Genomic DNA, 27,786 nt, shown 5'->3' on the forward strand with positions numbered 1-27,786 from the left:
GCTGTCTCTCTCGCAGAAATAAATTAAAAAAACATTTAAAAATTAAAAAAAAAGAAAACTATTTGGTATTATCTAATCAATTTGAAGATGTGCAGACCTTTCCGTTCACAGGCAGTATATTGAAGAAAGTCTTGCACATGTGTATCGGATGTGGACAAAGGAGTGTTGAAGGTAGCCTTGGTCATAATAGCAAAAATGAGAAACAACATATATCCATCTCAGGACATGGATAAACACAATGTGGCATGGTTGTGCTATAGAAGACATTATAAAAGAGTAAAAATGAAAAAAATGTTAAGCTTTACACTATAGCATAGGTGAATCTTAAAAGTATAATGTCGAGTCAGAAAAAGGCAGGTCTTAGAAGAATACTTATTATATGAGTCTACTTTTATAAAATTAAAAAACATGCAAAAATCTATGCTCCAGGATACATTCATGGGATACAAGTATACAAAGCTAGAAGAATGATAAAAACAAAATACAGGAAAGTGGTTGCTTCTGGACGGAGAGAAGTAACCAGGCTGGAGGAGGATACGTGGGGCTCAAGGTATCGGTCAGGTTCTAGCTCTCAGGTTCTATGTTAATCAGGTTCTATCTCATTATTATTCCTAATCTATTTGGTTATATATTATTTTCATACACTAGGTATTTCATAATAAAATTATTTTTTCTCATCCATACTTTGAAATTTCCCGTAATGAACATGTGCTGTTTATCATATGAACAAAAAATTGTGATTCTCTTAAATTCCTTATCCTTGCCTTTTTCTATTGTTCATGTACCACATATTAATTGAGGACTTACTCTGTGCCAAGCTGTACGCTGGGGACACAGTGACGTTAAGTAGTGCCTACACTCCTGGAGCTTAGTCTCATGGGGGCTCTCCGTATTTCTGTAAAATTCTCAGAGTTTGGCTTCGCTAGCAATATTTACAAACTCTTCAGCAATGTTTGTTAATGTAGCTGTTAAGCACCTATGCTCTGAAGCTAGCTGCTTACATTCAAATCCTGGCTCTGCTGCTAACTAGTTATACCTATTTAGGCAAGTAACTCTTTGTACTTTAGTGTTCTTAACTAGGATATGAAAAAAAGCATAGTATCAACCGCATAGGCTTGTTGTAAGATATTTTTGGTAATTTTTTTAAATGTTTATTTTTGAGAGAGAGACAGAGACAGAGCACACACAGGGGAGGGGTAGAGAGAGAGGGAGACACAGAATCTGAAGCAGGCTCCAGGCTCCGAGCTGTCAGCACAGAGCCTGACCTGAGGCTCAAACCCACAGACTGCGAGAGCAAGAACCGAGCTGAAGTTGGATGCCTGACCGACTGAGCCACTCGGGTGCCCCTTGTTGTAAGATTTAACTCGGTCGACGTAAAGAACTCAGGACAGGGCCTGGCTCATTGTAGATATATACTAAATACCTGTTGTTATTATTGTGTTCCTGTAAATATTCCCTGAGTACCAACTCTGTGTCAGGCCCCATGAGGGACTGGAGATTCAGGGACAGAATGGGACCGAGTCCAGAAGGCAGACTACCATGAAATATGAGAGAAGTAACACTGGGGAGAAACCAGGGCTGCAGGAGCACAGATAGGCTTCCAGCCAGCCTGAGGGCAGGGACTCTTCCCAGAAAGGCCAGGGATCGTATCCCCAGGTTGCGGTGTGTTGTATGTGAGTGACACTCCACTATCATCCACGTACAGAAGCCAGGATGGGACTTGCTATAAATGGGCCTCTTGCTGTAAGAGAGGCCAAACAGTAACTTGTAGCTCATGAAATCACTTGATCTGTGGTGAGCCTACAGGCTTGGTTTCTGTGGTTTCAAACTTTCCTTTGCAGTTATGAAATGGGGCAACATATCTCATGTGGAAACAATGGGTTACAGCTGGGATTTCTCTTGTTGTCCTGAGAACTCGTGAAAAGGGTTTTCACTAGAAATCTGGCTGAGAGCTCCCAGAATTTGGGGTCTCATTTGTTAGCTGAAAAGTCAATTTAGGGATTGGAAACAACCTGAGTACCCAGTAATAAGGGAAAAGAAACATGGATATATGATACTTAAGTACATTGTGGTATATCTGTAATGTTGAATATGATATTAACTATTATACGTTTACAAGGATTTTTTTTGACTGCATGAGAAATGTTTACGGACGAATGTGAAATACAAAGGCAATATTAGCCCTATAATGTAAAAAACAAATCCATAGATAAAATGTTGGAATGAAATATACTCACATGTTAACAATGATTAACGCTGGCTGGTGGGATTAGGAGTGATTTCCTTTATATTTTACACTGTTTTGGGTGTTTTCTCAATTTTCCAAAATAGAAATGTAGTACTTTCTTTAAAAGAACAGCTTTATTGAGATATAACACATCGACCACCCTGTTCAGCCAGTTAGAACACTTAGTGTATATTTTAAAGTATACAATTTTGGGGCACCTGGCTGGCTCAGTCAGTGGAGCATGCAACTCTTGTTCTTGGGTTGTGAGTTTGACCCCCTTGTTGGGTGTAAAGGTTACTTTAAAAGTAAAAAAAAAATCTTTAAGGAAAAATAAAGTACACAATTATATTTTAATTTTTGGCATCTTCAGCGTTGTGCAACCGAGACCACGATCTAATTTTAGAATAGTTCCATCGTTCCTGAAGAAACCTTGTGCCCATCAGCAGTCACTTCCCATTCCCACTCCCTGTTTCAGCCAACCACGAATTTACTTTCGATCTCTAAAGATTTGCCTCCTCTCATGTTTTATATAAACGGAAGCATACAATATGGACCCCTTTGGGTTTGGCTTCTTTGATGAGGTATAATGTTTTCAAGGTTCATGCATGTTGTAGCACATTTGAGTATTTCATTTCTTCTTATTGCCAGTCGTATTCCACGGCATGGATATTTTATACTTTAGTAACCCATTCATCAGTTCCCACTCTCTGGGTATTATGAATAAAGCTGCTATGAACATTCCTGTACAGTTTTTGTGGACAGATGTTTTCAAATTTCTTGGTATATAGCCAAGGGTAGAATTGTTAGGTCATATAGTAACTCTGCTGAACATTCTGAAGAAGTGCCAAACTTTCCCAAAGTGGTTGTATCATCTTACGTACCATGAGTGTATGAGGGTTCCAATTTCTTTGCATCTTTGGCAATATTTGTTATTGTTTTACGTTTGGATTATAGTCACCCTAGAATATGTGAAGTGGTATCTCATTGTGGTTTTGATTTGCGTATCTCTAATGGCAAACATGAACAGCGTTTCATGAGATTATTGACATTTGTTTGTCTTCCTTGGAGAAATGTCTATTCATCTGCTTTGCCCATTTCTAATTGTATTTGTTTTGTGTGTGTTTTTATGGGGTTGTAAAAGCTCCTTATAGTTTCTGAATACACGTTTCTTATCAAAGATATCATTTGTAAATATGTCTTCCCATTTGGAGGCTGTCTTCACTATCTTGATGGTATGATTTGCAACCAAAAGCTTTTAATTTCGATGAAGTCCAATTTATCTATTTTTTCATTTTTCACATTGCTTGTGCTCTTGTGATTTGTAAAAAAAAAGTTTATTTATTTTGAGAGAGAGACAGAGTCAGTGTGAGCAGGGGATTTGCAGAGAGAGACGGAGAGAGAGAATCCCATGTGGGCTCTGCGCTGGCAGCAGAGGGGCTCAGACCCATGAAATCACAAGATCCTGACCTGAGCCGAAACTAAGAGTCAGACACTTAACCGGTTAAGCCACCCAGGCGCCCCTGCTTTTGTGACTGTGTATATAAGAAACCACCACCTAACCTTAGGTTCCAAAAATTTACTTTTATGTAAATCAAGAGATTTATAGTTTTAACTCTTACATGTAACTCTATGATCCATTTTGAGTTAATTTTATTCGGTGGCACGAAGGAGTCTAATATCATTCTTTGGCATGTAGTAGTAGTCCCAGCACCATTTGTTGAAAAGACTGTTCTTTCCCTATTGAATTGTCTTAACATCCTTGCTGAAAATGAACTGACCAAAAATGTAAGGGTTTCTTTCTGGAATCTTCCTTCTATTCCGTGACTCTACATGTTTATCCCTATAGCCAGTATTATACTGCCTTGATTAGTATAGCTTTGTAGTGTTGCAATTGGGACGTGTGAGTCCTCCAACTTTGATCTTTTTCAAGGTAGTTTTGGCTTTTCAGGGTCACTACATTTCCATGCATTGCTTTTATACTTGGGAAAAATGTGTGAGAAGGACCGAAAGATAGGCATTACTGAGGGAATGTGAAATCCATTTTGTTTTTTAAAAGAGTGATACTATGGCAGTGCATTCCTGGTCAGGAGAAATTTTCTCTCCTAAATTTTGTCCTGGTCACAGTAGATTTTTTTTTTTCACTGTTGATGAAAATGTGATGAAATATGCAGGGTATTGATTTAGTCAAGGCTTCAAATCCTGCCCTGAGTCACTTGGCTGGGTCAGCGGTTCTTTCCCCACAAGGGTTTCCACAACACTCTACTTTTTGGGTTAGTCCTGGCAAAATATTATCACAGATCACAGTCTATTTTTGTGGCCTCTGCACTGTTTTCACTGTAATCTCATCCGCAAATCACTTTTTTATTTTTAAAGATTTTATTTCTAAGTTATCTCTACACCTAAAGTGGGGCTTAAACCCACAATCCCAAGATTAAGAGTCCCATGCTCTACCAACTGAGCCAGCCCGATACTCCAGCAAATCACTTTTGAGTATGTCTTTCTGCCTATTCACTCGGAGTATACAAATCTGTGTATATTTATTAATTTACACGTTACATACACATGATTATTATACATATTTAAAACCATAAAAAATGAAATTTTAGAAGTTGGCATTGAAAAAATGCATAGAAATTGAAGTTTCCCCACACCTCAATGGCTTTTATTTCTCTGTAGACTGCCCTCATGGATCCTTCCTATATTTACCTCAGTGTGTTCCCAGCACCTGGCCAAGGACCAAGTACATAGCAGAAGTTCAATGTCTGCTGTTCAAAAGAGAATTTTCAGATATTTTGCTATTTCTATTAAAACACACTGCCTCTATTCCTAGGTTCTGTACTCTGCAAGGAAAGATTTTGCATCTATCATCTGCTAGCCTCACTGCAGAGAGGCCATAGGCTCATTTCCCCCTGTTTTCTCTTTCACCTTTGATTACACCTTAGCTGACTAGTTCCTTTAGAAAATACCAATTGTGTCATCCTTAACTACAATCTTCATTTCAAACTGCATGTTCCAGCAGAGTCCTGGGTGCTAGGACCATAAAGAATGGCTAGCAAGGGGGGGACCTGGGTGTCTCAGTCTGTAGGATCGAGCCCCATGTCCAGCTCTGCACATACAGTGCAGACCCTCCTTGGGATTTTCCCTTTCCCTCTCTCTCTGCCCCTCCCTTCATTCTCTCTCTCTCTCAAAATAAATGGCAAACTTTAAAAAAAAAAAAAGAATGGACAGCAAGCTTTCTGATCAGGATGTATCACTGGAGGGTGTGAACCAAGGGCAAGGGAGCTCTTGGGGTGAAAATTAGGCAATGCTTCAGGAAGCTAATTTATTTATTTATTTATTTATTTATTTATTTATTTATGACAGAGAGGGAGAGAATGAGAGTAGGGAAGAGGGGCAGAAGGAGAGAGAGAGTCTTAAGCAGGCCCCATGCTCCATGTGAGGCTCAATCCCATGAGCCTGGGATCACAACCTGGGCTAAAATCAAAAGTCAGATGATCAACCGACTGAGCCACCCAGGTGCCCCAGGAAGCTAGATTTTAAAGGGCCAGTGAGAGTTAGCCAAAGAGAGAAGAGTGGAAGACAGCCCCAGCTGAACAGCAGGGGCAAAGGTTGAGATGGCAATGGACCCAGAACATTCCGAGCTAGGGAAGAGTTTGTACAGCTGAACACAAGGAGCAGGGACAGTTGCAGTTGTGTTTTTAAAAGATCCCTCCAGTGGCACCTGGGTGGCTCTCTGGTTAAGCATCTGACTCTTGATTTCAGCTAAGGTCATGATCACATGGTTGTGAGATAGAGCCCCTTGTCTGGTTCTACAGTGACAGCACGGAGCCTGCTTGGGATTCTCTCTCCCTCTGCCTCTGCCCCTCCCATGTTTGCACTTGCTCTTTCTCTCTGCAAAAAACCAAAAACCAAAAACCTAAAGCCAACCAACAAACAAAACATTTAAAAGATCCCTCCAGCAGGTCTGTGGAGTATTACAGTTTTGAGGCTGGAGGAGGGGACGCTGCTAGTTGCCTGGAGAATAGGGTACAATTATAGGTAAACAGTAGAAACCTCTGGGCTTGGCAGCCTCAACTGAGGCATGCAAGCTCTGCTTTAGTTAAATACTTTTACAGAATCTCAATGCCCTCACCCTCCCCGCACCCCCCCCCTTTATTTTGCTCCAGGGTTGTTGCCCTTTCCATTCGTTCCCAAGACATGCTTACTTATATCTTTATCAGAAAAGCACTGTTTATTTCCTAAGACTCCCTGGGGCTGGGAGAGTTCTGTCTCTGGGTTCCGTTTGAGGCCTGCGGTCAAAGGAAGACACTGAGAAAGACACTGTGCATCTCTGCACAGGTTTTATCAGGCCAGGGCTTGCGGAAGGCTCAACGCACCCCACTCTAGTTAAATCTAACCACACACACACACAGTCAACGCACCCCGCTCTAGTTAAATCTAACCACACACACACACACACACAGTCAACGCACCCCGCTCTAGTTAATTCTAACCACACACACACACACACACACACACACACACACACACACAGGCTCTAACACGTCCAGACACAAAACAGCCTCAGGTATATCAGGAACCCCAAGCCTACAGCCAGGGATGTGTCTGGGCGGGACAGGCAGCCTGGGTAACCTTCGTCCCCGAGACCTGATCACAGCGCTTCACTGGGAAAAAGAGGGCCCGAGGGCAACCCCTGCCGCCCCGAGGTGGGCGGGGCGCCGGCAAGGCGCGGGCGGCCTGGAGGCGCCGGTGGGCGTGGTCTCCCCGCCGGGCACAGCCGCTGACGGCGTCGGCCCCTCCCCTAAGGGAGAGCGGGTGGGCGGAGCGTGCGGTGGGCGCGAGAGCAGGGCCCGAGCCGGCCTGGGAGCTTGCCGAGCCGAGCGCAGCCAGCGGAGCGCCTGGGCGGCGGCTGCGTGCGCGATGGCTCCGGCCGCGGACCGCGAGGGCTACTGGGGCCCCACGACGTCCACGCTGGACTGGTGCGAGGAGAACTACGCGGTGACCTGGTTCATCGCCGAGTTCTGTGAGTGCGGGCGCCCGGGCCTGAAGCGGGAGGCAGGGAGGGAGGGCGCCGGTCCGAGGGGAGACGCGGCGTGAGGAAGGCGGAGGGCGGACCTGGCCGCCGGGGGAGGCACCAGGCCTGGCCGGCCAAGTGGGGTGGGGGAGCCCCGGCCTGGGGGCAGGAATGGGAGCTCTGCCGAGGAGGGGAGCGGAGGGGGGAATCCAGGGTGTCGGGTGAGGCGTGCCGGGGTCCGGACGGCTTGGGGAGGGTTGAGTTTGGGGTTCGGGAGAGAAGTGGGGAGCCCCCCGCTGGACCGGAGGGGAGGCCTGAGGGGCAGGACTGGGGATGGGGATTCCTTTATGACGCGCGGAGTGGGGCAGGCTGGGGCGGCCCTAGAGGGGGTTGGGAGGTGGAGGATTCTGCTCTTTAGAATGAGGGCCTGGGACACCTGCTCCTGCTGTTGCTGCCACCACCTTTGGCCTAAGGGCACAGGAGAAGGGAACAGGTCCTTAGTCTTACCCCAGACGTGAAAACTCCCGGGTCTTTTCCTTCCTCTTTCCCTGTTCCCATCGGACCTCTTTGGTCACCTCTAGGGAAGGTGTCGGGTCGGGCTCAGGAGCGCAGGGGACCAAGTCCCTGTGCCGCTCTGCCTGCCTCCTGTTGGACTACCTCAGGGTTAGGGTTCATCTGAGGACACTACTTCCACTGATAGTACCTTCTGGGGACTTGGGGAAAATTCTTCTCCAGCTGCTTGCCCTGACCGGCACCAGTTGCTCCCTAGCGTGTGTGTGTGTGTGTGTTTGTGTGTGTGTGTGTCCCCAGCTCTTCCTCCACTAGGTTGGGAAGAACACCGGAAAAATCTGCCACTTTTTCTATGCACGTTACTTTCGTGAAGTTTTAAGAGCACGACGTTTGATCCTTCTGGTGCCTACCTGTTTCGGCAAAGTGCAGAGAATACGGTTTTGGCTACTGCTGCCTTCGTTTAATTGGACCCACTTTCTGGGGACAGGAAGCGACTCTTCTTAGCTAAGCTTCCCATTGTTGGGGCCTTTCCCCAGACGTTTGTTTGGCTTTGTAGGGAAGAGGCAGGAGTTTCATGCCAGCTAATCCCCCTTTATTCTCCTCACAGTAGTTGACTAAATACAAAAAAGAAAAAAGAAAACTGAACTATTTAGTGTTCAGGACTTTAAATCATTCCCTTTACACCATGATTTAGGCTGAGAGTCACATTTCCTGAACTACTAGTTTACGGTAGTAGTTTTTATATAATAATGGAAGAATATGGACAGAGGGATCATTCGTAGTATAATTAGGTGGCAGCCCAAATGATGGTAAGGAAGCGCTTTGCCAGTTTGTTTTTAGATCGTGTTGGCAAGCCCACACCTGGTCCAGAGAAGGTCCGTGAGAGAAAGGGACGTAAAATCATGCTTTCTGAACTGGGAGTGTGTAACATGGAAGAGCGACATGAAGACATTGCCATAGTCTTCAAACATCAGACGGGCTGTCATGTAGAGCAGTTAAACTTCCAGATTTCTCTAGAATGTGGAATCAGAGTATCTGGATGGAGCCTACCGGCAAGGGGAGAGATTTTGCTTCAGCATAAGGAAACTTTTACCTAAAGGTAATAATCATGGAATGGCTTGACTGGTGGTGGAGGTCACTCAAAGCATTGAAACAGATACTACTGAACTAACTCACATGAGTTATTTTATAAGGAATTATTTAGTAAAGAAAAGGGGTTGGCTTTAGGTGACCGTTAGGTCCTTTGCATATTTATGGGTGGCTATAGGTGATAATGGCTCTTGGTTTAGAACCAAGGATTAGAATCAAGAGAAAACTGACAGTTAAGTCATGTGAGCTCTGAGGGTGCAAGATACGTTCTGCCAGATAGCTGTGAGAAATGGGAAATGAAATGGCTTTTGGTCTTAATGTCCTCAGAGGAGGAAACTGAGCAGACTGCCAGGCGAGTTTTGACATAAGAATCAGGGGTTGCAAGAAGGGAGTAAGTGAATATTGGCTGCCCTTTGCACATGTACCCTGGGAGAAAATTATTTGGAGGAAGTTGAGGTCAAGTCTTAGTATCCAGGATGCAGAAAGTATCTATCGTTTTTTTTTGGAGTAAGAGAATTTGATCTTTGAGGAATATGCTCGTTAATAATGATATGTTTAAAACAAATACAATTATATCATTATCGTGGTATGTACATCAATGATGGGAATATTAAAGATAATATCGTTTAAAGATAATAAGGCTATTGTCATAGCCATATCTAAGTGCTTACTCTGTGCCACACTTTGCTAAGCACTTCCTCTTCTCTCTTTCAGCCTTTGCCTAAGGTGGCAAAAAATGGTGGAGAGATGGTGTTCGAGTTGAGGTCTGATTCTAAAGCTACTATACCATTATACTGTCACACACTTGTTGCTTTGTCCCAGCATGCAAGGAATATGGACAGGTGAAACAGAATACTGTCACAAAGGACAAATTGAATAATTACTCAAGAATCCTGTCTTTCAGCACTAAGCTGCGTATATTTTGAGTAATAAAAAGAGTTTGGGGAATTGCGTGCTCAGAGACCACAGCAGTTGTTAGTCACTGAAATACCTGAAAACCTGTCTTCTTAACATCACCCAAGATCATTTCAAATTCCTTTTTTTTCCAGATTCCTTTTTGTTGGAGCAGATCATAAAGGTTGAGGTTTTCTCTTCAGTTGTGAAATAATATGCTCCTTGATGTGCCAGAAGTTATAGGTACAGGCAGTCCTCACTCTTTATGGTGGTATGGGACAGCACAGAGGGCCTTACAAGTTAAAACCTGGCAAAGTAGTCTTAATAATCGATGGGAAAAGTTATGATTGTTTTGTGACCTTTGAAATTTTTTGTCAAACCCTATAAACTCTCTTATTGTTGTTTATGGATATATAGAAAAATGAAAAAATAGTAAAACTAATATTTAGTATATTATAATTTAAAACATGAAAAACGTTGAGAATGATATTATTAATAATATAATTAACTCATTAGAATTATGATTAATATGATTATTATAATAAATGTATTATTTCTTTGTAAAAGACCTTATCCAGAGTAGTTTGAACTGTGCTAGACTTCTTGTCGTATAACTTATGGAATGAATAATTTTTCTGTCTTGATGAATTGTCCTACTCCCTTCTAAGTTTGGATCCGCTTCCAACATTTTACTCTTTTCACTTTCAGTATTGTGAAATATCTCTGAGAGTTCTTTAAAAATTTTTTTTAATGTTTAGTTTTTGAGAGGGTAAGAGAGAGCACGCTCATGAGAGGAGGAGGGGCAGACAGAGAGGGAGGCACAGAATCCAAAGCAGGCTCCAGGCTCCAAGCTGTCAGCACAGAGCCCGACGTGGGGCTCAAACTCACAAACAAACCGTGAGATCATGACCTGAGCCAAAGTCAGAAGCTCAACGACTGAGCCACCCAGGTACCCTGAAACTTCTTTTAAATGCAGAGCGTTTTTGCTAAGCCTCACTTCTCCTGGTCCATCTTCATCCTTTTCTCACAACCACTTTATTCATTTATGTTGATAAGTTGCCTTCATTATGTTCTTCTGGCTGCATATCTAGAGTCCCTGGAATGGCAGCTGTCAACAGTGCCCAGGTCAGCTGTTTTCTTCAGTACCTCCGTTTATGTTTGATTGGAATTTCACTTCCAACATTATCACTTTTTGTGTCTGTGCTACACTTTCATCACTGTTGGCCATTTCCCTCTTTCGATTATTCATTTTTGTAAAATATCATCTACATTCATCACCAGAGACAAGGCAGCAACTCAGCTACATGCTTTGCTATCTGTATATGAACTGATTAACAGATGCGCAGTGAACAATCACCAACAGTTTTTGCCTTGATGTCTTATCCATTGTTAGAAGTTTAGGCAGTTGGGCTGCCTAGGTGGCTCCATTGGTTAAGTGACTGACTTTGGCTCAGGTCATGATCTTACGGCTTGTGAGTTCGAGCCCCGCGTTGGGCTCTGTGCTGACAGCTCGGAGCCTGGAGCCTGTTTCAGGTTCTGTCTCCCTCTGTTTCTCTGCTCATCCCCTGCTTGTGCCCTGTCTCTTTCAGGAATAAATAAACACTAAGAAAAAAAAACCAAAACAAGTTTAGAAAGAGAGTTATTTTTCTCTCAGCACTTTATATATATTATTCATTGCCTCCTGGCTTTTATCGTTACGGATGAGGGGTCCACCAACAGCTTACTTTTTGTTCCCTTGCAGTTTATTTTGTCAAATCCAGCAACAGACTTTGAAAGAAGTGACTTTTCAAATCAGTTAGGCACTGATTGTGATGTGCTTCTATTATTTACATAGTGATTTGTGGGCTAAACACCTAGTAGTGAAGTGAGCACTGTATTCAGTCACTTACAGTTAATGTACTGTGGTAACTGAAATTTGAATTGTGTTGTGGGGGATTGGAATTATTTAACTAAACTGTGGTAACTGGAATTTGTGCATATTAGAACTCTGTAAAGTGAAGATTTCCTGTGTATTTCTATTCTTTACAATACTCCTAGTGAGTAGGTGGTGGAATTCCTGTTTCATTGATGTGAGAACTGAGTCTTAGGGAAGTTAAGTAACTTGCTCAGCATCATACAGGTATCAGGTGGCAGAAATGGTATTCAAATATAGGTCTGACAATTCTTTCTACTGAGACATAGTTTCTCTAGGAAGTGAAGTTTGAAGCACTGTTAGTTTCATGGAAGAAACGTTACCCAAAGGGAAGTGAGAGGGAATCCTATGTTTTAATTATGGCCTCAGAGGAGAATTACCCAGGTAAACTATACTGTATAGAATACAAAACTGTCTAAAGTCACCTGTGTTCAAGGTGGTCGATAGGCCAGTAGGGGTATAAATAGTAAGTACTAACAGGCATTTTCCCTTTTCAAGGGAAATGATTTGCTAAAAATGCATTTGAAAGAAGAATGTCCAGGAATTGATGTCTTATGAAGGAGGGTTTATTGAAAGCCAAAAAATATTATAATTTCTATATCTCTATAGAGGCTACCTCAGTCTGAGGTGGGTAACTTGGTTAGTAAGACTGTCACGAATGGGGAGAAAGGATGGTAACTTCTGATAGGACCATCTAGCCGTCTCCCTTTGGTCACCCCTGCTGGCTTAGATGAGGTAAAAGGGTTTTTCTTCGACACTATAGCACAAGACCACAGAGGCTTTAACCAGCCTGTCTGCCATACACATATACCACTCAAGGCCTCTAGCTGAGTGTGGCTGAGTGCCTTTCTCTTCCTTTTTTGCAGGGCCCCTCCCGCCCATCTTCTCTGAATTGTAGCCTCAAGTAAGTGAGTGTGCTTCAGGCTTCTTTTGGTCCTGGGGTTCTGTGGGCTGGCAGAGGTGATACTACCACCTAAGGAAGGTAGTCATTTTCCTGAGGGTTATTGACAGGCAAGCAGCACTGCCTCACCCGTAGCTCAAAACCATAAGTCACCTGAAGAATGAAGGCCAAACAAAGGGCCAAGTTCCGTGTATGAAAAGATTTAGATTTACTATGTACAAGTCAAAGACTGCCAGTAAATTGTTTCAGGTGTTTGATGGATGCATATATATGGTGCACTGGAATACAATGAAGGTTGCTCGTTAAGAGTTTAAAGTGTAAAAACTTTATATAAAGTGTTAATACTGGAAGAACCGCCATCCCATTTATTTATAATTTTTTTCATTGTGGAAAAATATGCATGGAATAAAATTTACCATTTTAACATGTACCGCTTAGTGTTATCATGTTGTCTTGCGAATCAATCTCTAGAACTCTTCATTTTGCAAAACTGAAATTGTATCCATTAAATAACTCCCCATGCCTTCTTCCTCCCAGACCCTGGTAACCACTCTTCTACTTTCTGTCCCTATGAATTTACTCTAGGTATCTCACATACAGACAATGCTGTCTTTGTCTTTTTGTGACTGGTTCATTTAGCTCAGTGTCTGTGTAGTTCAATCGATGTTGTAGCGTTAGTTATCCTTCTTTTTAAAGGCTGAATAAGATTCCATTGTGTATATGTACTACATTTTCCTTATCCATTCCTCAGTTGATAGACATATGGGTTGTTTCCACCTCTTGGCTGTTGTGAATAGTGCTGCCGCAAACGTGGGTGTCCAAATACGTCTTTGTGACCCTAAAGTGGAATTGCTGGATCATATGGTAGCATAGCAGCTATTTAAACATGTTTATTAGAAAGAAACCTTTTTATTATTTTCTTTCTTGGGTCCCATGAATTTATTGTTATTATTACTTAAATTGTAATTTATTATTACTTATACATAAGTTGTTAATGTACTTTATCTCCATGTTAATTAAATAAAGGTACGTGTAACTGTCAATCAGAGTTGTTCTAGTCACTGTTACCCACACTGTATTGATCCACGTGAGGTACATAACATATTGATATAATTCCAGTCCAAAATAAAACAGCATAATATTTTCACTGAGGCCTTATTGTGGATAAATTTGGTTTTTGAAATATAGAAAATAGGCAGTAGAAATAACAATAGCTAACATTATGAGGCAGTTAATATATGCAAAGCTCTGTGTGTGTATGATCTCATAAGAATCCCTAGTATAATCATTATAATAGCTCTGTGAAGTGAGATTCTTGTTAGTTGTCTTATTTTACAAAAGTGGAAATTGAGGGCGCATAGAGGGGCTAAATAATTTTGTGCAAAGTTGTTCACTTTGCAAGTGGCAGAGCTAGGATGTGAACTCACACAATCTGACTCTAGAGCACATTCTCTTTTTTTTCTCTTTTTCTTTCTTACTTTTGAAATTAGCTTTTTGTGGGGCTCCTGGGTGGCTCAGTCGGTTAAGTGCCAGCACAGAGCCCACTTCGAATCTTCTGTTCCCCTCTCTGCCCCTCTTGCCCTTTCAAAAATAAACATTTTTTAAAAGTTAGCTTTTTGAGGCATAATTTACTTAAAATGCATCCATTTTAAGTGTATAGTTTGAAAAGTTTTGACAGGTATATATATCTGTGTAACCACCATTGCAGTAAGATGTAGATTTTCTATCACCCTAAAAAAGTTATCCAACAGAGCACTCATTTGTAATTATATAGTATACTGCTTGATCTCCGAGGTACTTACTATTATAATCCTAATTTGCAGTTGAAGACATTAAAGTTTAGGAAGATTAAATAACTTGCATAACTTGCCCTTGGTCACATACTGTTTTTTTAATGTTCATTTATTTTTGAGAGAGAGAGAGCGAGCGAGCGAGCATGAGCGGGGGAGGGGCAGAGACAGAGGGAGACACAGAATCCGAAGCAGGCTTAGCACAGAACCTGACGTGGGGCTCGAACTCACAAACTGTGAGATCATGACCTGAGCCAAAGTTGGACACTCAGCTGACTGAGCCACCCAGGCAACCCCCTCGGTCACACACTATTAGGTGACAGAGCCCAAGTGACCCAAGAGCCATTTGATTCCAGAGATATACTCTTAATAACATACTGTGTTGCCTCCCTCCATTACTACTTTTTTAGACCTCAGTGAGTCCTGAGACCTCAGATTGGGAACTAGTGGTCTGATCCTCTCATTTTACATGTAAGAAGAAAGACCTTGGATATTGAAGTGATTTGCTTAAGATTATGTTGCAAATTAGTGGTAAAACCTACGCCAGAATCCATATTCAGTAGTTTCTCAGTAAGGGAAATGGTAGCTGCTGAGGAAGATGATGTCAGTGTTGTTGATGTCATATTGTTAATGAGTTACTAGATCATAGGACTTCCTCAGGAGGAAAAGAGCGCCCAATGAGCTAATTTTTGTGGTGAAGATACCTACCATCTATAGTATGCTTTACAGCAGTGCCTCTCAGAGGTAAATGTGCATGTTAATTACCTTGAGATCTTGTTAAAGTGCATATTCTGATTAAGTAGATGTGGAATGTGGTCTTAGATTCTGCATTTCTTATCAGCTCTCAAGCAATTCCAGTGCTTCTGGTCTGGAGCTATCCTTGGAGAAATAAGGGTTCAAGTTCACAAAGCATGTTTAATTCTTTTTTCCTGTGACTGTAGGTATTATCCTTGTTTGTATGTAAGGAAACTAAGTTCAAAAGGGTAAGTGATTCGTTCAGGATCATAGGGCTGGTACTGGAACCTATGTTTCTAAATTTGAAAACCAAGTTAGGTGTTGAAATCCCCCACACACCCCCTCTGTGAAACAGACTGAAAACACTGCATGTGAAGGAGAGCTTGAAAATGATTGTTCTGGCTAATAAGCAAAATTGAACTTAAAATTGGATTTACTGTTTTTCATTTCAAAAACAGATTTCATTGTCATTTGCTCCTAATACTTTTACCAAGCTCAAACCAAACCACTTTTTAGACTTAACTCTGTAAGTTAGTAATGAGCACTTAGTAATACTTGAAGGCTAAGAGCATATTGAAGTCTCATCTTGACATAGTTTTACCCATGTTGTTGAAGATACTAACTAGGAAGAATTGTCATTTGGTAGCACATTTTGGAAGAAAAGATAGATTTTTACTTTTTTAATAGAATAGTAATTGTGTGGGTAAATAAGAACAAATACCTCAAATAGTAATTTGCAGAACTTTACTAAGCTAGAATACATAAAATAGTGAACATTTAAATGAAAGTCTTGTCCAGTGCATTATTATCTCAGGTTAAAATTTTAACTAAAAATATTAGTTCGATTGGAATCTAGTGAAAATAAGTTTAAAAAATCATGCCGTGTTACAGTTGTGGTCTCCTCATCTGTGATGGTTAGTTTTCTGTGTGAACTTGGCTAGGCTTTCATATCCATTTATTTATTCGAATACTAATCTAAGTGTTGTTATGAAGGTATTTTATACATGTGATCAACATCTACAGTCAGTTGACTTTAAGTAAAGATTACCCTCAGTAATGTGAGTGGGCCTCATCCAATCAGTTGAAAGGCCTTAAGAGCAAACACTGAGTTTGGGGAACCTAGAGGGAAGGTTAAACTTTTTTGGGGGGACATCTCCTCCTTGACCCAATTGATCCTGACTGGAGTGGACCTTTCCTCCCTCCTCTTTTCCTCCCTTTCATCCTTCTTTCTTTCATTTGTTTGAATATTTTGAGAATATACCACAAGTTTTAGATGTTTTCAGTGGGATTGCTTTTGCATATGCTGTTCATTTGTAGCTGCATTCTCTCAGTGGATACTTCTCTATTATTATTATTATTTAATCTTTATTTTAAGTAGGCTCCACACCCGTCATGGGGCTTGAACTCAGCATCCTTACATCTAGAGTCGCATGCTCTACCGACTGACCCAGCCCAGGAGCCCCAGTGGATACCTCTTGAAACCTTGATTGATTACTCCTTACAGAGTTAGGTGCTTCTGTTTTCCTGGGAGGACTTTCTGTTGGCAGAAGGATACAGGCCGAATTCTAAAATGGCATGAAAAAACCCTTTTTTTAAATGAGTAGTTTCATAACAAAGTCAGAAGAATTTTGCAGCAAATAGCTGTTAAACTATTGCGTAGATTCTACTATTAACATTTTATTATGTGTGTTTTATTGCATGTCTGTCCAGTTGTCCGTTCTTCTATCAGTTCATTTTATATTTTTGACACATTTGAAAGTAAATTGCAGACAGCTTCCTACTTTCCCCTAAATTCTTCAACATGCATATCATCAATTCTTTGTTTTTTTCTTTGGAGATAACATTTATATTTGATGTAATGCACAGATTTTTAGTGTCTATTTGCTAAACTCGATGAAATGCGTACATTTGTGTAACCAAAACCTCTATGAAAATACAAAACTTTACCATCAAGTGAGAAAGTTCTTTATGCCCCTTCCCTGTTAATTCTCACCTTCAGCTTCCCCTTCTCTCCAGAACAACCGCTGTTCTGATTTTCACCCCCTACCATAGATTAGACGTGCCTGTTCTAGAACTGCATGTAAGTGGAATCAAACAGTATTTACTGTTTGGTATAAGATTTTCTTTTTTCTAAAAGTTCATTTATTTATTTTGAGAGGAAGAGAGAGAGTGTGCATGTACGCACTTAGGTTAGGGAGGGGCAGAGAGAGAGAGAGAGGAAGAGAAAGAATCTCAAGCAGATTCCGTGCTGTGAGCGCAGAGCCGGACATGAGATCATGACCTGAGCCAAAATCAAGAGTCAGATGCTCAACTGACTGAGCCACTCAGGTGCTCCTGTGTAAGATTCTTTCACTCAGCATGTTTTTGAGATTTCACCAATGTTGTATGTTTGGTAGTTCCTTTTTATTGCTGAGTAGTATTCCATTGTATGAATATACCACAGTTCATTGATTTACCTATTGATGAACACCTAGCTGTTTTAAGGTTTGACAGTTATATATAAAGCTGCTATGAACATTTTTGTACAAGTCTTCTTGTGGATATGTAATTTCATTTTTCATAGGTAAATACTCAGGGTTGGAGTAGCTGGGCCTTGGCGCTTGTGTGTTCAGTTTTATTAGAAACTACCAGACCTTTTCTCAAAGTCAAGGTTGTAACGTTTTACATTCATGGCATGTCATCCACTTCCTCACTAACATTTGGTTAGTTTTCATTTTTTGCCATTCTGGTGGTTGTGTACTTTTAGCTCATTGTGGTATCCAGTTTATTCTAAACTCTTCAGTCTCTGTTCCTCCTTTTCCCTATAATTCCTGCTTTCCCTACTTACACTGTGCTCTTGCCAAAACAGACTGTTTACGTATCACATTTATATTCCTGTGTACCTTTCATTGTATGTGGTCTTCCCATGAGAGATAATAAATTGTTTTTATTATTTATTTATTAATAAATTGTTTTTTAAAACCATGAAGTTTGAGAGTGTTTTGTTATTCAGCAGTTAGTAACTGAAACAGTGTCTAAAGTTGAGTTTTGAGCAATTTTAATTTCCTGTTGTGTAAACTCAGGGAATGCCAGATTTTTATTCTTAGAATAAAACTTTAAAAATAATAAAGTTTAATATAGGCCCTCTATCTGAAGATTTCAAAGAATTATTATAAGCGTCATCTTATTTATCCCTGTAATGTACTCATGAGACTCAAAAGAGGTATTTTACCCAATGAAAGTATATAAGTACTTCAAGGTTGAAATAATTCAGTTGCATGACTGGAAAAATCTTTGACTCATAATAGGTGTGGACTGTCTTAAAGTTCTTTAACTTTTCAGTGCAAGCTGCCTTTAACAGCAAGAGGAAAGACTGGACTTAGAAAACAACAGAACTCTAAAAATTATGCATATTAACATCTTGATACTATTATAAAAATTGTTTTGTGACTGGAATTTATTCATTTATTCATTTATACAAAATGATAAGGAGACATTCTAGTAAGATAGTATTCTCAAAATGAAATATTATGGTTTTAGGCTATTTGGCCTGCTGGTTAGCAATGCCTTCACCACCCTTCCCACCCCACTTTTAAAGTAGACATGAGGATAGTCTGGTTTTGTTGTCTGGAATCCAGTTGGTCACTGGAATTCATTCAGTCTTGCCAGTCAGATGGATGTTCTCAATTCTTTCACTGCTCTCGGAGTGTCCGACTTAAAGCTTGACAGTTGAAGAGAATTATGACCTTGATAAAGGAGGACTGCGCTTTGGTTAAGAGCATTCATTAAATAAAAATTGTAGCCCCCTCTCTGCCTTTCCCTCATCCCATTATCTTCCTTTTTCTCCAGAGATAACCACTATCCTTAATTTAGTGTTTATCATTGCCTAGCTTTTTACCACTGTGCATTCCTAAAGAATACACTGTTTAGGTTTGCTTGTTTTAATTTTACATAAGTGGAATTGTACTATATATATGTGTGTGTATATGTATATTCTTCACCTTTTTTCACTCAAATTGTGGTCAAATATGTATCATCCATGTTCCCAAGAATTATCTCTGTTGATGGGTTTAGCTATAGTTCATTTATTTTTACTGTTTAGAATTCTGCTGTATGAATATATTGATTTATCCCTTCCTCAGCCATTGGATATATTGTTGTTTTCAGGTTTTTGCTATTACAAATAATGTTATAATATTTTTGTACATCTTCTGGTACACACAAATTTGAGATTTCTTGTATCTATTGAATAATATAATGGTTAGATTGTAGGGCATGCCCATATTCAACTTTTACTAGATCTGAAGTGTTTAAGCTTTTTTGTCTCATGACCTCCTTTGTACATTTAAAAATTATTGAGTACCCTGAAGAGCTCTGTGAGTTAAATCCTTTGGTATTTACTGTATTAGAAGTTAAAATTGAAAAGATTTAATTTTTTGTTAATCTATTTAAGATTGATGCTTGTGAGAATTAAGATTTCACTATGATGTTGTATCAGTTTATTCCTTTTTATTTAATTTTTAAAAAATTTTCAAAAGATTATTTTTGTTATCTCCACACCCCATGAGATCTAACCATGTTGTTTATCAATAGTTTATTCCTTTTTATTTAATTTTTAAAAAAAAATTTAAAAGATTATTTTCAAGTTATCTCTACACCCAACGTGGGGCTCAAATCTACAACCCCAAGACTAAGAGTTGTATGCTCCACCAACTGAGCCAGTCAGGCACCCCAATGCTTTGTTCCTTTTTTACTGCTGAGTAGTATTCCACTGTATGAAATATACTAGTTTGTTTATCCATTGTACTATTGATGGACACTAGGACTATTTCCAGTTTTTGGCTGTTTTGAATAAAACTGCTGTAAACATTTTTATGGAAGTCTTTTCATGGATATATATTTCCGTTCCTTTTCTTTCTCTTTCTTTTTAAGTTTATTTATTTATTTTGAGGGAGACAGCATGAATGGAGGAGGGACAGAGAGAGAGGGAGACAGAGAATCCCAAGCAGGTTCCCTCTGTCAGTAAGGAGCTCGATGCAGGGCTTGAATTCATGAAACTGTGAGGTTATGACCTGAGCCGAAACCAAGAGTTCAGCACTTAACGGACCAGGCGCCCCAGCATGGACATACATTTTCATCTTTCTTGGGTAAATTCCTAGGAGTGGAATTGCCAGGTTATAGAATTGGTTTATGTTAATTTTTTAAGGGACTGCAAGAATTTTTTCTAATTTTTTCTATTTTATTATAGAAGTTTTAGGTGCTCCACATTCTCAACAACATTTGGTTTTACTCTTTGAAAATTTTATCCAGTCTGGACTATGTGTAGTGGTATATCATTGTGGTTTTAATTAACATTTACCTGATGAATAAAGATATTGAGCACATTTTCATTGCTTCTTGAACATTCCTATATCTTCTTCTGTGAAGTGTCTTTTGCCCATTAAAAAAATATCTGTTGTCCTTAAAAAAATTTTTTAGTTGAAGTATAGTTGACATACAGTATTTTATTAGTTTCATGTATAAAATAGTGATTTCGACATTTATGTATATTATGAAATGCTTATCAAGTGTAGTTGCCATTTGTCACCATACAAAGATATTAGAGTATTATTCCCTAGGCTGTACTTTTTTTCACCCTCATAATTTATTTGTTTTATAATTGGAAGTTTGTATCTCTTAATCTTATTCAACTAGTTCTTCTATTCTCCTATCCCCTTCCTCTTGGCCAACTACCTGTTTGTTCTTAGTATTTATGAGTCTGTTTCTGTCTGTTTGTTTTGTTTTTTCAGATTCCCCATATAAGTGAAATCTTACGGTATTTGTATTTGACTTAGTCCTCTTAGCATAATACCCTCCCTCTAGGTCCATCCATGTTGTCAAAAATGACAAGATTTTATTCTTTTTTATGGCTACGTAATAATCATTTGTGTGTGTGTGTGTGTGTACACGCTTGCACGCCTCCACATCTATTTATCCATTCATCTTTCAATGGATACTTGGGTTGCTTCCATATCTTGGCTGTTATAAATGTTGCAGTAAACAGAGGGGTGCATATATCTTTTTTAATTAGTTATTTTCATTTTCTTTCTCTACCCAGAAGTAGAATTACTGAATTTTATGCATTTTAATTTTTAATTTTTGGAGGAACCTCCATACTGTTCTCCATAGTGGCTGCACCAACAGTATACAAGTGTTCTCTTTCCTCTATATCATCACCAATGCTCATTATTTCTGGTCTTTCTGATACTAGCTATTCTGACTGGTGTGAAGTGATAATCTCATTATAGTTTTGACTTGCATTTCCCTCATGATGAGTGATGTTGAGCATCTTTTCATGTGTCTGTTGGCCATCTGGATATCTTCTTTGGAAAAGTGTCTATTCAGGTACTCTGCCCATTTTTTAATTATATTGCTTGGAGGTTTTTTTGGTGTTGAATTGTATGAGTTCTTTAACATATTTTGGATATTAACCCCTTATCAACTATATCATTGCAAATATCTTCTCTCATTTAGTAGGTTGCCTTTTCACGTTGTTGATGGTTTCCTTTGCTGTGCAAAAACTGTACATATTTAAAATGTATGATTTGCTAAATTTTGAAAGATGTACTCCCATGAACCTCTCACCACAGTCAAGATTTGAACATACTCATCCCCAAAAGTTTCCATTGTGCACCTTTCTTGCTTCAATGGTGGTTTCAGGTAGGAGAGTAAATCTGGTCATAGTTACTCTATCTTGGGTGGAAGCGTAATGTGCATTACTTTTAATTCTGTCATTTATATAGCCTGTCTTGTTACTGCCCTCTGTTCTTGCTTATATGGTAAGCATGCTGTGTTAGGCATTTTCACAAAATTGCTCTACCAGCTATGAGACTGGTACAAAGCCTTGAGTACCCTCAGTGAATGGTTTACTTCTTTAAGAGATTGGACAGGGATCCTTGGGTGACTCAGTCATTAAGCGACTGACTCTTGGTTTTGGCTGAGGTCATGATCTCACGGTTTGTGAGATCAAGCTACGTGTCAGACTCTGCCCTGAAAACAGGAAGTCTGCTCGGGTCTCTCTCTCTCTCTCTCCTTCTTTCTCTACCCTTTCCCTGCTGTACCCCACCCCCTCAAACTCACACTTACACTCACACACTCTCTCTAAAAATAAATAAACAAGCTTAAAAAAAAGAGAGAGAGATTGGACAAAACATGGCCCTAATTTTTAAAAATGATCTGAAATTTAAGCTATAGAATTTATGCTTTAATATCTATTTTGTTTTGGGGCGCCTGGGTGGCTCAGTTGGTTAAGCATCCCACTTTAGCTCAGGTTATGATCTCACAGTTCATAAATTCGAGCCCTGCGTCAGGCTGTGTGCTGACAGCTCAGAGCCTGGGACCTGCTTCAGATTCTGTGTCTCCCGCTCTCTCTGCCCCTCCCCAACTATCTTTCTCTCTGTCTCAAAAATAAATAAACATTAAAAAATGTTTTTTAAATCTGTTTTGTTTCCTGGCATATTTTTTTCCAGGCTTTTATTGCCAGCTATTATGTACCCTTATGTTTAAAGCGTTTAACTTGTAGATAGCAGATCGCTGTTCTCTTATTTTTATAATTTTTAAAATTGTATTTTAAAGAGAGAGAGCATGGGAGAGGGGCAGAGAGAGAAAGAGAATCTTAAGCACTATCCATGCTCAGCATGGAGCCCAACGTGGGGCTTGATCCATGACCCCAGGGATGATGACTTGAGCCTAAATCAAGAGTTGGATGCTCAACCAAGCCACCCAGGCACCCTTCTCTTACTTTAAAAGTTTAGTCTCATTTTCTGTCTTTCTGTGATTACTAATTTATTCTGATTACTGATCCATTTATTTCCACCCTTTTTAATGCATTTTATTCTACATTCTCCTGTATTTCTTGCCTTCTTTTGGCTGTGGTAGGTTTTTTTAAATTCCTCTCTGCTGAATTGGAAGCTACTGGTTTGTTTTAGTTATTTTTTACTGGTGATTACTTAAACATTTTTTGAATACATGTTTGACTTAAAATCCAAACTGTTCTCTCCTTTTATATAATTCAAAGAAACTACTTTAACTTTGTGTATGCTCCTCCTAACTCACATGCTATTGTTATGCAGTATTTAGTTCTACCTTGTATTTGTCTTTGCTGCATAACATATTTCCACAAATGTAGTGGCTTAAAGCAACACAAATTTATAATCTCACACTTTCTATGGGGTAAGAGTGTAGGCCTGACTTAACTTGGTTCTTTGTTCAGAGTCTTACAAGCTGTAGTCAAGATGTTGGCTAGGGCTGTGGTCTCATCTGAAGCTTGAATAGGGAAGACTTCATTAGCAGAATTTGATTTCCTGTGGTTGTAGAATTGAGGTTTAAGTTTCTTGCTGGCTTTTGGTTGGAGGATACTCTTAGCTCCTGGAGGTTGCCCTCCGTTCCTTGCTACATGAGACCCCTAAAACAGGCAGCCCAACAATGTGGTGGCTTGCTGCTTCCATGCCAGCAAGGGAGCGAGAGACTCCAGCAAGATGGGTGCTACAATCTCATATAATTTTATCACATACACATAATTATGTATACCTTGTCACCTTTCTGTATTCTATTGGTTAGAAGGAAGTCACGGGTTCTGCCCACACACAAAGGGAGGGAATTGCACAAGGGTACAGATACTAGGGGGTGAGGATCCTGGTGGCCATTAGAATATGCTTGTCACAAACCTCGTGTTTATACTTCTAAGTGATGTAATTAAATTTTTTTATTGTTTTATTGTTTTTTAACCCTTAAACCAGGTCACTATAGAACAACTTTCTTACTATTTTTCTGTACTTTTCTAGGTGTAGGTGGTTACTTTTCTATTTCACTTAGCCGCTGAGTACATCATCCCTCAAGCATCTCATATAGATGATTTCAGATCCAGTTCCCTTCTTTCCATGGTCCAGTGCCTCATCTCTTATTCCTGTGTGAGCATTGAAACTCTACCTCCTATGATAATGAGACAGGCAATTCACTGCCATACCTCTTTCTGTTGGTAGAACAGTCATAACCCAGGTACCATATTGATTTTCAGATTCTTCTCAATTTTTTTTACCTTTAGTCTTTTGGGAGTTGAGTTGTGCATTGAAAAATACATATTAAACTTTATCTAGCATATCAAGTATTTGAAATGAGAAGATTTTTGGGTTGTCTGCCATATTGCTCAGTAGCTATTTCTTCATTTTCTTTTAGCTAAGGATTTATACATTTAAAAACTACAAACAGTATTGACTATATATACATATAATATATATACTTACAGATTTATAAGATAAGTTTCCGATAATCACTTTTGCCCATGTGGAATATAGAATTGAGAAGTATAATGGATAAAGACTTTCATAATCTGGCCTTGATGACTTTTCTGATGTAATCCCTCGCCTCTCTAAACACTTGCACTTTATACTTGAGCAATATAATTCAGCTTTTATTTCCTCCAACACAGAATGCAGCTTCATAGTTTCCTGTGTTTGCATGCATTATTCTTTCTGTCCAGAATGTCCTGTTTATCTTTCATTTCTCTTTACTTGGTTAATTCAGCCTTTTTTTTACATGCATTTTTTTCTCTTTAGCATTTTAATGATTATTTTTCATTTTTAAAGGTTCTGTTGTTTCTTTTTCACATCTGCCTGACAACTTTTGATAATTTTTTTCCTGTGGTTATTTTTTGTTTTCATTTATTTCTTTAAACATATCAATCATATTTAATATGCTGTATCCTTACATTTCAGGATCTTTCATCTTTGCTTGTCTGTTTCTGTTGCTTGTTGCTTTGCTGTTCTTCCTTTATGGCTGCATGTTTCCTTATGTGTTCTTGTGATTTTTTTTTTTTTTTGAGAGAGGGAGAATGCAAGTGAGTGAGGGGCAGAGAGAGAAAGAGAGAAGTGGGGCTCACCCAGGGCTCATATTTTACCTGAAGCATGGCCTGTGTTCACCTGAAGCAGGGCATGAGCTCACCCAAAACAGGGATTATGCCCACCCAAAGCATGGTTATGCTCACTCAGTGTGGGACTTGAACTTAAATACTGTGAGAACTCATGAACTGAGCCGAAGTCAGATGCTTAACGACTGAGCCACCAAGGGCCCTGTGTTCTTGTGACTTTTGACCATGGGTTCATTTTTTTGCAGACTTGGAAATCTTTGAGGCCATGTTAGATTGTAAAGTCTATGAAAGGAAGGACCCTAGGATCTTGTTCATTGCTGTATCCTAGGGCTTCTCACAGTGTTTACTACATGAGGCTTTCAATAAATATTTATTGAATGATGTGTGTACATTTCACATACTGTTGTAATTATTTATGTATATGCCTATATTCTCCACTATATTGATAATGCCTTAAGTTAAAAATCTTTTTAGCTTTAACTCTATATCCATAGTATTTAGCGCAGTATCTAATATAGATTAAGTTCTCAGTAAATGTTAATTAAACCAGTGAGAAGTTGCTTGACATATTCTGTCCGTTGTGATCTATAGAATAAAAAAGATTTATTTTTGCCTGGTTATCATTTTGAAGCCATTGTCTCATGGAGGCACTAGAGAGAGAAATGATGAATCAACTCAGGTAACCAGTAGTAGTCTTCATCATGATTGATTAAAGCAGAACCTTTTTCTAGACCGAACTACAAAGTCAGAACTTTTTTTTTTCAAGTTTATTTATTTAAGTAATCTCTATGCCTAACATGGGGCTCAAACTCCTGACCCCAAGATCAAGGGTTGCATGCTTTTCCAACCGAGCCAGCCTGGTGCCCCTAAAACCAGAACTTATAAAGTCCAGTGTCACTGAAGGCTGATCACATCATCAACTATTACGTACATCACTGATTTCAAGGCATTGTGAATATACAAAGTGCTCAACAGGGGCGCCTGGGTGGCTTAGTCGGTTAAGCATCCGACTTTCGCTTAGGTCATGATCTCGCGGTTCGTGGGTTCGAGCCCCGCGTCGGGCTCTGTGCTGACTGCCAGCTCAGAGCCTGGAGCCTGTTTCAGAGTCTGTGTCTCCCTCTCTCTCTGACCCTCCCCTGCTCACGCTGTCTCTCTCTCTCCTAGAAATAAATAAAAAAAAAAAAAGTGCTCAACAAATACTTGCTAAATACCTACTATAGGTATATTACTTTGCAATGTTGTTTGTTCCCAATTTATATGCTAGGTAAGGTATATATTTAAAAATGTGAAAAGGTGACTAGCACAAAAGGTAAATGATTCATTTCAGCAGTGAAAGAATTGTCTTAAGACAGTATCATTTCTTTAATCAGATGGATCATGAATGAATAAATTCTATAGAGGGTGAGATAAGTCTAATATAGTTGCCAGAATTGCATGGTTTGCTTTTCTCTTAAGAATTATTAGTATAGACCAACACTCGTGATTGTGTCTCTCTTCTCTTTCTTTTCTTTCTCCATGATGTGGTGGTAGGAACACAGCTTGTTAAAGAGAAATGACATGAGATTGAATCTAGATATTCCCACGTGGGAGCTATATGACAGTGGGCAAATTCCTTAATCTTGCTGTAGCTCAGTTTGCTGATATGTAAAATAAGAATAAGCCCCAGCTCACAAGGTGATATTTTATATTAGAAAGATTATGTACATAATGCCACTAGCATGATTCCAGGCATATAAACTCAATAGATGTTAGTACTCTTCTGCTTTATTTTTTTCTTTTATTATCTAATTTGTGTGATTTTTTCCCCCACAGTTTCACTCTCTTTTTTAAAATAATAATCAACTTTAAAAATAAAAAAGTTAGTATTTAGATTAAAGGTTATGGAAAAGACCATGGAAATATTCCAGTTATATGTGTGTGGGTGTAAACAGTTGCTGTTTTAGTTGGATCACAGAGAAACTTTTGTTTGCTACATGGGACACTTGTCTTGGCTGACCTATCTCATTTTCTCTGGTTTTCTTTAAAGCAGTTTTTTTCAGACCTTTAAGAGCTGACACTCAGGCACTGAGTATCCTGAGAAAAGTCTTGTTCCAGTGGAACTTGGCCTGTAGTTATTTGAATAGAACTAGAACGGTTTATTTGAGAGATTTGGGAATTCAAAAAATTTAAAAACGTGTATTTTATACTCTCTAATTTTTTCCTCACTGCTTAAGAATTTGATTAAAACACTGTTTAAGGCTTTAAGTTAAGCGAAATAAATTCATAAACTTATATTTTACTTAATATGTTCTATTGGAACAAGTATTTAGTTGCTTACACTGTTAAAGAATGAAATACTGCTAAACATTAACAACTAATTATATATTTTCAAAAACCATTCTACAACTCATAGCTTTTCATGTTTAGAAAATACATATCTCAATAATTTGTTTTCATTATTTATAGTGATCTGGAAGCTGGTTGAAAGAAATGAATTCTTTTTAAGTTTATGTATTTTGAGAGAGAGCATGAGGAAATGTGTGAGCAGAGGCGGAACAGTGAGGGGGAGAGCGAATCTCAAGCAGGCTCTGTGCTGTCAGTGCAGAGCCTGATGCCAGGCTCCATCCCATGCACTGTGAAATCATGACCTGAGCCAAAATCAAGAGTCAGACGCTGAACTGACTGAGCCATCCAGGCACCCAAGAAATGAATTATTTTTAGTTTCATTTTCCAGAAACCTGCTTGAAATTACCAGGAGGTTAAAGATAGGTAATTTAATAAATATTTAACAAACATATTTATAACCAGCAATTAGAAAGAGAATAAAATCACTAAGACATTTAAGTTACTTT

The 27,786-nt window shown here is 39.3% G+C and overlaps 1 protein-coding gene across 2 annotated transcripts in view; it reads left to right on the forward strand.

Moving 5' to 3' along the window:
* ACER3 (alkaline ceramidase 3) overlaps positions 1 to 27,786 on the forward strand; it is a 186,817-nt gene that overhangs the window by 15,805 nt on the left and 143,226 nt on the right. Inside the window, exon 1 of one of the 2 annotated variants that reach the window (XM_039228792.1) lies at positions 7,053 to 7,250. The exons of the other annotated variant lie outside the window; for it this stretch is intronic. Coding sequence (XP_039084723.1) covers positions 7,148 to 7,250 — 103 coding nt within the window. The 5' untranslated portion in view covers positions 7,053 to 7,147. Of the gene's footprint in view, positions 1 to 7,052; positions 7,251 to 27,786 lie in introns of those variants that run through there. 2 annotated transcript variants of the gene reach the window in all.

Source organism: Hyaena hyaena, unplaced genomic scaffold (assembly GCF_003009895.1).
Source record: "Hyaena hyaena isolate Hyena2069 unplaced genomic scaffold, ASM300989v1 scaffold_34, whole genome shotgun sequence".
Taxonomy (NCBI): Eukaryota; Metazoa; Chordata; class Mammalia; order Carnivora; family Hyaenidae; genus Hyaena; species Hyaena hyaena.